At 30.2% G+C, this 10,170-nt stretch overlaps 1 protein-coding gene across 1 annotated transcript; it reads left to right on the top strand.

Annotated features, from left to right (window-relative positions):
- Positions 1–3,877: 3,877 nt before the first annotated feature.
- On the top strand, positions 3,878–9,127 carry LOC111896813 (transcription factor bHLH35). Its single transcript, XM_023892803.3, has 5 exons — positions 3,878–4,037; positions 4,122–4,287; positions 4,524–4,757; positions 4,857–5,027; positions 8,674–9,127. Exons 1-5 carry the CDS (start codon positions 3,973–3,975, stop codon positions 8,761–8,763), a joined length of 726 nt encoding a protein of 241 aa, XP_023748571.1. The 5' UTR covers positions 3,878–3,972; the 3' UTR covers positions 8,764–9,127.
- Positions 9,128–10,170: the final 1,043 nt, after the last annotated feature.

Here is a 10,170-nt window from a genome sequence, read left to right on the forward strand (position 1 = left end):
GACATTTTGGGTGATTGTCAGCGTTGGCAAGCTAGCTTACATGTTGGATTTTCCGAGCGAGCTAAATAAAATCCACAACACTTTCCATGTCTCTAAATTGCGGAAGTGTGTGTTGGACAGCGAGGTAGCGATTTCGTTGGATGATATTCAGGTCAATGAGCGCCTGAAATATGTTGAGAGACCGGTGGCTATCATGGAAAAGAAGATGAAGGTCTTGTACAACAAGGAGATCCTTTGGCAAAGGTACAATGGCAGCATCAGAGAGGCATCGATTGGAACTGGGAGCCGAAGGTTGAGAAGCGGAAGCCTTATCTTGTGTTATTTGCCACAACCAACTTTGAGGATGAAGTCTAGTTCAAGTGGGGGAGAATTGTAACATCCCAATGATGAGGTACTTCTAAATTTGACCATATAATTGAATTGTATTGCATTTTGGTCCCTAAGTGTAAGAAAGAGTGCAAAAGGGCCCATAGTGGCATTTTGGGTCAAATGGGGACTTGAGGAGTACGCTATGTACGTCTGTACGCTAAGTGTACTAAGGCACTCCTTAGTACTCTAGGCGTATACCTCATACGCAGTGCGTACGTAGAAAAGCATGCAAACCCTAATTTTGGTGTGTTGCCTCATATTTAAGCATCTTTAAGGCCTCATATTTTATTCTTATCTAGCCTCCTTCTTTGATATCGACCCTCAAGCAACCTTAAAGCAAGATAAAGCAAATTTTGAGCCTTTAAGAGAGTTTTGGAGTGGTTTTGAAGAAAGAAGAAGGTGGTGAGAATATCTTGGATTTGAGTGACTTTGGATTTGGGATTGACTCATATGAGTATACTCATTGTACATATGAAGTACGCCCCGCGTACTCACTCTGTGGTGACTTGGCTGGGTTGACTCAGTTAACTTAGTTGATTTGACCATTTTGACTTTGCCTTTGACCAAGTTTGACCTTAGGGCATTTTGGGTATTTTGGGATTTTGATTGTGACTGGTCAATTGGTTGGATATGTGATGGTTAGAGCTGAGATTCGGACTCAGGACCTCATCAGCTTTTGTCTAGTCTATGAGGTGAGTTTTCCTGAGTGTACTTACACGTCGAAAGCACCGTGACAGTATGTTGTCGTGTTATAGTGATCTGATAGGTCGGTATCCTGGTGTATAGGATGATGTTATGCTTAGTGATCTATAGATCTGCCTGATTGTCTATTGACTGGTTATATGTATGTTTATCTGTTATGTATATGTTGACATGTTACGTGTGGTTGGGTTGAGGCGGACCAGGGTAGACTGAAGGCCAAGAGACAAAGGACAACCCAGATAGACTGAAGGCATGAGAGGTGTACCAATTAGGCCAAAGGCCTAGAGAATGGTCTAGCTAGGCTGAAGGCCTGGTGAGGCGTTCTAGTCGTGTTGAAGGTTCTGTGAGCATTCCAAATAGTTTGTAGGTCGGTATAACGTTCCAGTCAGGCTGAAGGATCTTTATGCATGTTGTTTGTTATTATGTTTATGTGGTGGTACTTTGGAGGAACTCACCAAGTGTTGGCTTACAACTTTGGGTTATGTTTTCAGGTACTTCTTATGACCGCAGGAAGGTAAAGGCGTGATCGTACACATCCTCTTATTTATGACTTATGATTTTTGGAGACTCTGATGTTTGGAAATGTTTTGAAAACTATGATTTTTTAAACAATTTATGAATTTGGGTTGATTTTAACAGTTATTTCTTGCGATTTTTATAGATGTTACAGATTCAGTGGTAACCCTAATCGGATCTTCATCGCAGCGGCGTAGAAACCCTAATCAAAGTTAGGGTTTGTTGTGGCTTCGACAACCTCAAGCTTCTTCTCAAAAACCAAAAAAACGCATCAACTGAAGCTTATCAAAGTGTCGAAGACCTGAAGTTGTTCATTGGTGGGACTTAGATACAATCCATGGTAGTTACCATCTCCAATTTGTAGAACTGATCTGAACGAGAGAGTACCGAAAACATCAAAGCGAAAGTATAAAACTAATTTGAACAAAAATCAGATTCTAACCGGGATTATTGTGAGTAAGTGACAGATGGATGTCAGAGGCATGAAGGAGCAAAAGGTCTCCACCCGTTGGTGTGGAAAGACAAAGAAAGGACGCGACTGTGAGCAGTGAGAGACGAAGTAGGGAGCGGATGCGACTCTAAGAGATCGGCGTCGGAGGTATGGTTACAGCTTCGTATTTGACTAAAAGGGATATAGAGTGACCACAGAAGATGGAGGAAACAGGTGTGTATCTTGGATTCGAATGAAATTTAGTAATGTTGAATGAGAATCGTATGTGATACCCCTTACTTGAAGATCAGCCACCAAATGAGCGCTTGAAAACCCATTACCCACAAGCTTTTTTTAGATTCAGAAATTGATTTCAGTTCTAGAAACAAACCCGGGAAATCGGTTGTTTACCGGGTTAAGTTAAGAGATATGTGGGATTAGGGTGGAGATGGTTGGCAGCGGATAGTGGTGGCGGTGAACGGTGAGGGATGGTGGAGATGGAGGTGGATGTGCTCTTAAGATTGTGTATATATGTTCCCGGGCCGGTCCAGACGGTGAGCAACCTGGGCGACCGCCCAGGGCCCACGACTCGACGGGGCCCAAAATTTCTGGATTATATTGTGTCTGTGTGTGTGTGTGTGTGTGTGTATATATATATATATATATATATATATATATATATATATATATATATATAAACCAATTATTACCAAAATGATTTTTAGAGCCTAAATTTGGTTCAAACTCAAACTAGCTCAAAAGATAAACAATTTGACTTGCTTGTTATTGTTAATTGAATGTGATTATAGGGAAGAATAAATGATTTTTTTTAATATTTATTATATTTTTCTTTGAGGGGCCCTTTTTTTTCTTTTCGTCCCGGACCGCATATACGTTTGGACCGACCTTGATATGTTCTTGATAGTGTTAAGTGTGTGTTTGGAAGAGAGAGAGAGAGAGAGAGAGAGAGAGAGAGAGAGAGAGTGAGAGAGAGAGAGAGCGAGAGAGAGAGAGAGAGGGAGGTGAACCCTATAATTTTTATTAATAAAACTTTAAATTAAATAGAAAAAACCATAAAAATGTATCAGAAAGACATTCTAGTCTTTTCAGTTTTCTAAGGGACAAAAAACGCAACGAAACTAGTTCAAAAGGACCATGATGCCAAAAAAAGTCGAGGTTTAGACTAAATCTTGAAAAAATGTATACCACATGGACATTTTTGCAATTTTGTCTAAACTATTTTATTTTATACTTAACTAGGTGTATGGCCCATATATATATATATATATATATATATATATATATATATATATATATATATATATATATATATATATATATATATATGAAATTCTAACCATTTGAAAAGTTTGAATTTATAAGAAAAATATGAAAAATATTGAATTATTAAAATTAAAATGTTTTTTTTTCTCTTTTAAATTTAAACAAATAATTTAGATAATAATCAACAAACGAAACTAATAAGACTTTGGTTTACCTAGCGGTAAGTAGTGACACTCTCAAATAAGAGGTTATTGGTTCAAATCTCATTAAGAGACATAGATGGTATTTATGATTAGGTTAGTTTGTTGGTTAAAAAAAATTGAATTAAATGAAAATCAATTAATAAAATGAAAAAACTATAAAATTATATATAAAAAAACTAATTTAAAATAACCACAAAATCAAATTATATATAACAAAATAAATAAGTTTTTAAAATAACCACAAAATCAAATTATATATAACAAAATAAATAAGAGTATGAAAATGAAATGAAAAGAAAAAAATATAATAATAATATTTATTACAACTTTTCAAAAATTTCCGTATAAATAATCTGCCTGTCGCCTCACACAAATAGCATACTAGCATAGCATCTAGCCTCCTGGAGTCCTGGTTCCCAAAACTCAGACCACAACAATCTCTCTCTCTTTAGCTATTCAAATTCTTCCATGGAAAACCATGGCGACAACAGAAGCTATTGGGAATCCTTACTCCAAACCGAAGATTATAATAGGTAATTTCAGTCTTCTTGTGCGTTTTCGATCTCTGATTATGATTCAATCTCTTTATCTGTTAACCAAATTCTATATATGTATAGTTGGGGCGGATTGGAAGAAACGCTTTCCAGTTACTACGACTCCAGCTCGCCGGACGGATCTCAGTCGGCGACCGCCTCCAAAAACATCGTCTCCGAGAGGAATCGGAGGAAGAAGCTCAATGATAGGCTTTTCGCTCTCAGAGCAGTGGTCCCTAAGATTAGTAAGGTGTGATCCTCCACACTTGATTAAATTATTTTAAATCTATAGAATATATGCTGCCTCCACTTACACGTTGCCTCTTTTAATTTAATAATCATTCACGTAATTATATTTCTCGATTTCCATATAATGCATTTTTTTCCAGTAGTTTCTACGTACGTCTACTTTTTCGATTCTTCAACAATCTTCATTCAGTATGATCATGATCTGCGACTTTTTTTTTATATATTTCCATTTCATAGATGGATAAGGCGTCAATAATTAAAGATGCGATTGAATATATTCAAATATTACACGATCAAGAAAGAACAATCCAAGCCGAATTGATCCAACTCGAGGCTGAAAAATTAGAATCCGAAAATTTGGATTTCGGTCAAGAAGCCGGGTTTATGCCAACGGAAAGATCAAATAAGAAAAGACTTGTGCAAGCCTTGGATCCAAGTGGATCGAGATCGTATCCCATTGAAGTCCTAGAAGTAAGTAATGAATAATGATTTGATACAGATGAACATTTGGTATTGTTTTGATATTTTTTTGAATCATTGAAAAGAAACAACTAATGGTGGATTTGACAGTTAAGCGTGTCATCTGTGGGAGAGAAGACAGTGTTGGTGAACTTAAAATGTAGCAAAAGAAGAGACACAATTGTGAAGCTTTGTCAAGTGTTTGAATCTTTGAAGCTCAAGATTGTCACTGCTAATATGTCGGTTTTCTCTGAAATGCTTTTCAACACTCTCTTTATCCAGGTACCTCTTTTTTTTCGTATCATTCAAATATTTATTGTTTTCTTTATATATATAATAAATAATTTTTTTTCGAAAAAACTATTTTCATTTTATTATCTTTTTCAATATCTAAGTTTATTTTTATAATAATAATAAAAAAAATAAAAATAAAAATAACTATAACCAAAATCTCAACATCAATTATTTGAATAATTTAAGGTAGCATGCATTAAATAATACATGCTATGTTAGCTATTTTCTCAGATCTCAAATTTAATACGTCTTTCTTCTTCAGAGAACTTAATGTGAGAAACGTGCTTTATTTTCTAAACTATAAAGATAAGTATATTAATTGGAATAAAACAGAAAATTATTAAAATATATCAATTTGGATTTAATTGCTTTAAATAATAAGTGTAATAAAGTTATATTTTATGTAACAAGTAGTGGAAGGGATGCCAAAATTTGATCTTTTAGTTGGAATGGGAGGCTTCATATTTGTTTAATCATTAGTCGTAGGATGAGCAAATACTTATTAGAACCCAAAAAATTTGAGTCCAATGAGTAACGAATATATAAAAAAAATTTGGTTCTCAGTTTTTATATATCAATAAGTTTATTTGGTTCTGATTAGTCTGATTCTGAAACCTAGCTTTCTTATATATAGTAGGTGTTATAATTTTTGTTTAAATTTATATAAATCTTTACAAAAAAAAGTTTAGTCTGCAAAAATATATTATTTTTCTACATAATAGAAAAACAACATAACTAATATTTTAGATAACATGGTTTTTTTTTCTTTTACCTCAAAAATAAATAAAAAGTAAATCCCTACAATAATTTGGTCATAAAAGTATAGTCTCTTCTTCTATTTATTGGTTATCTTAAAGAGTGTAACATTTCATTTTTTAAAGTTGTAAGAATGGTGTTAAATGGACCCACGTAAAAGGATTCACTTCCTTTTATTCACTAGAAACAATATATGAATCAAAATCAATCAATGATAATATAATATAATATGAGAATAAATTATATTATTTGGATTATTTATAATAGAACTTTTAATAAAACATTAGTAAAGCAAACTAAAGCTATTTAAATACTATTAATTTTATTTATTAACATCTTTTTTAAATTAATAATATAATATAGGAACTTATCAATATAATAAGAAATCCATATTTTATCTTTAGATAAGATAACATTTATTTTAATACCATTTATATAACATTTAGTTTATGTCGGGAAAGAACTAATTGCGATAAAACCAATATAATTCTATTTTTTTATCAATATTTTCAATACATTTTTTTCAACCATTTCATTTGGAAAAGTTATAAATTTATCAAATAAAATAAGAACAAATATACCCTAGTTAAATAATCATTTTTAAAACATTGAAAATCAATGTTTGGATTATCTATGACATTTTTAATAAGTTAGTTTGTTATTAACACAGATAAGTGGATTCATAACGTTGAATAACTTAATATGTTTAAAAATATATATTGTACTTTAAGTTGGTTAATTAATGTTTTAAAAACTATTAATAGAAAAGTCATGTGATCACCCAATTGCCAAATTAGCTCCAGTACCAATATTTTTAAAATTATAAATGTTAAAATCTTTGATTTAAACTAAAATTTGATAATAAAAAAAACAAAACAAATTAAAATATAAATTATAAATATAAAAGTAGATAATAGACTCTCGATTTCATGTAATAAATTTTTAATAACAAAAATATGAACATCATTATTTATGGTATTTTAGTTAAATAAAAATATTAATAACATGATAAGAAAAACTTTAATTGATTATAGAATCTTTAAGACATAAATAACAATATTAAAATAATTATCCGATAAGCACAAAATTAAAAAAATAAATAATTATAATATTATGATAAGATTGTAAAGATTACCACTAAATAAGTAAATGGTGCATTATTGTTAATTAGCCGATTGTTCAAATATGAAATAATGAATGGATGAAAACAATCGAAATTAGGTGGTGTTTTAAAGATGATGAATACAGTCGTTAGTCGTATAAGTTTGATTGGTAGAGAATATTATATCTTTATAAATATATTTTTTTAAATACATACTATTACTTTAACATTTAGCGAAGATTTTGTTTTTTTTTTTAATTTTTATAATTAAATATCTGGTGCATTTAAAACACTTCAAAAAGATCATTATAAAGATTAGTATGTATTAGCATACGTAGCTCAAAAACGTCAAAATAATGAAATAAAATGGATTTATATATTATTGTTCGCTATGAATGTAACTTGATATTAAAAAAAAGTGGAAACAAATATATATATATATATATATATATATATATATATATATATATATATATATATATATATATATATAGATTCTAAGTTGTCTTTTTGTTTGTTTTGCTTTCTTGGCTTTTAGTCGGTTCTCTTCATGTTGACTGGTCAGGGTGTTGTCTAAAGTCACTATAACATATTTTTATAATAATTTTAATCAATATTTAACAAAAACAACAAAAAAAAAAAGTAAATAAAAAATCCCCAGAGAGTTTGTACGAGGTTAATAAAAATTAGTGAAATCGCAGGCTCTAAATGATTTAAAAAAGGGAAAGTCTGTATCTTATAATTTTTACAATAATAACAAGAATCAAAGAATTTAAAAAATCGAAGTGTTCCGTAAAATCTGGGAAGAGAGTTGTCTTAAGAAATAAATAATTAGATATGTTATCATGTCTGTATAAATTTTATATTTATTTAATTATATAGTTTTAGGAAAATATTTGTTAACTAGATTTTTATTCTTAGCATCATATGAATGATATTTTCTTATAAAGTAGCATACATTAAATACAACAACATTTTATCTATTTTGTCGGATCTTAAATTAAATACGTCTTTCTTCTTCAGAGAAGTTAATGAGAGAGTCACGCTCTATTTTTTAAATAATAAAGATAAGTATATAAATCGGAAGAAAATAGAAATGTAATAGACTATATCAACATGATTACTTGAAATAATAATAATAATCGTAATAAAGGTAATGGTAGGGGTACCATATTTGATTAATTATTGAATTCGGTAGTTATTGTGCTTACGTCTACATAATCTTTTACAAATTTGTTTACAATTTTATAAAAGTGGAATATCTTCTTATAGTCATGTAAATATGTATTCACAAAAGAAACATTATGACGTGTTATCTTAGATTTACCTCCAAAAAGATTTATTAACTATGAAAATCTCAATTAAATAATTTTAAAGTATATATACTATTGCTCTTCTCTTACATAGTTTATATTTTAATGTGTTTATATATAACAAAAAAAAACATGCATAAAATACAGTTTCTTAGTGCCGATGTAATATAGTTAATCCGCGAAAGCGGTTATTCCAGTTGTCTCTTTATCCATTATTGTTTAGTGTAATATAAATTATACGTAATAATTAGTAAACGTTCAAAGTGACTATGACCTATATATATATTTTTTTAAATATTTTTAACCAATAACATAAATGAAAAACACATTGTTTTTTTGACAAATATTCAAATTTGACGGAGCCTCTTGACTTTATTCGACCTTAGATCATGTATTTTGACTTTATACACCTTAATTTTGGTCATATAATAAGTATATAATTTTTACATACCTTGTGTAACAGGCCGATGAGGAAGAGACAGATTTTCTGAAAATACAGATAGAGACAGCAATATCTGCTTTAAATGGTTCTCAAAGTCCGATGAGTATGTGAAATAAAATAAATCTACTTACTCCAATTACCAATTACCAAAGGGTGTGTTGTAAATTTATGAGAGATGTAACGTACGTAACATATCCCTATATTTATTTTTCTATACATATAAGAATGATTTATGTTAGGTTTGATGGTAGCATCATAGTTATAACTAGGCCTCTTCTTCTTTTATTCTGTTTTTTTTCTAGCAATTGAGTGCTTACTTTGTTTCTTACCTAGGGCTGTTTTTTTTGTATGTTTCTTTTTCTTCATATCGGTGTACAAATATATCACCAAAATATGAGGTTGTGTAATGTGCATTGTAATGAGATGTTTTTACTTTTTAGTATGAATAAAATAAGAATTGTGATGTTTCGTCGTACCCAAGAAGGTGGAAAACTAAACACACGAATAAGACAAGAAAATTTGAGTGGAAACCCACAATTTAAGATCTTGAATTCCGACAATGTGAAGGGAGTACAAAAAAAACGATTAAATCGCCTAAGGGAAGAAAAGAGAAAAATATGATGAAGGAGTGAATCTAATGGTTTTAATCATACTCTAATTCCTAATGGTTAGCTAGGAAACATTCCTAATAAAATGTGTAACAATCTAATAACTTCCTAATATTGTAGTAATTTTCGGAACTCACATAAATGATAAAATAATAAACAGGCAAAAGCAATAAAAAATGCTGCATAAATACGAAAAGCACATACAAATTGTATGTAGTACAACGAAATACAACACTATTAGAATAGGTTGTATTATGACATCAACATATTGTCATGCAAGAGAAAGGTACCAAATTTGATTATTGAATTCAGTAGTTATTGTGATTATTGAGCATTTGAGCTCAGTAGTTACTGTGATTATCTGTATAATCTATTACAAAACAAGTTTGTTTTTATCTTTTACAAAGCAAGTTTGTAAAAAAACGAGTTTTGTATAGTCATACATGATACATGTATAGTTGTAAAGCAAACACCACACTAACAATAACTGAAAATTAATATATATTCCTTACACGTATAGAACACTCACTCAAAATCGTTTCAAGAGTTATCTTTTTTAGTACAACGTCTTAGATTGTGTTTGGTTGCATAAATTATTTTTAGTTTTTTTGGAAAAGTTTTTGCAGTATACACTGAAAAAAAAATCAAAAAAAAAACATTGGTTAAAACTTTTGAATTTTCATTTTTCGTTTTAAAAAATTAAAAAACATGTTTTGTTGTGTATTTCTATCATTTTTCCTTTCCAGTTTTTGTTATCCTATTATTTTAAATTATTTTCGCTCCTAGAAGCTGTCTTGGACCCTATCCCTTCTAAAAATCCAAAAAATAATAATAATAGCAAGGGTAGTTAATTAAGATATGATCATGTCGGATGAACAACGTCAATAATATGAAGATCCGGCTATGACTA

The sequence above is a fragment of the Lactuca sativa genome, chromosome 8, assembly GCF_002870075.4.
Source record: "Lactuca sativa cultivar Salinas chromosome 8, Lsat_Salinas_v11, whole genome shotgun sequence".
NCBI lineage: Eukaryota > Viridiplantae > Streptophyta > Magnoliopsida > Asterales > Asteraceae > Lactuca > Lactuca sativa.

What these genes read in the sequence shown, in the direction of transcription:
- LOC111896813 (XM_023892803.3), top strand. Translation starts at nt 3,973, where the DNA reads ATGGAAAACCATGGCGACAACAGAAGCTATTGGGAATCCTTACTCCAA. An exon ending in TGGTCCCTAAGATTAGTAAG is followed by an intron (nt 4,288 to 4,523) that starts GTGTGATCCTCC and finishes TCCATTTCATAG; the next exon opens with ATGGATAAGGCGTCAATAAT. An exon ending in ATCCCATTGAAGTCCTAGAA is followed by an intron (nt 4,758 to 4,856) that starts GTAAGTAATGAA and finishes TGGATTTGACAG; the next exon opens with TTAAGCGTGTCATCTGTGGG.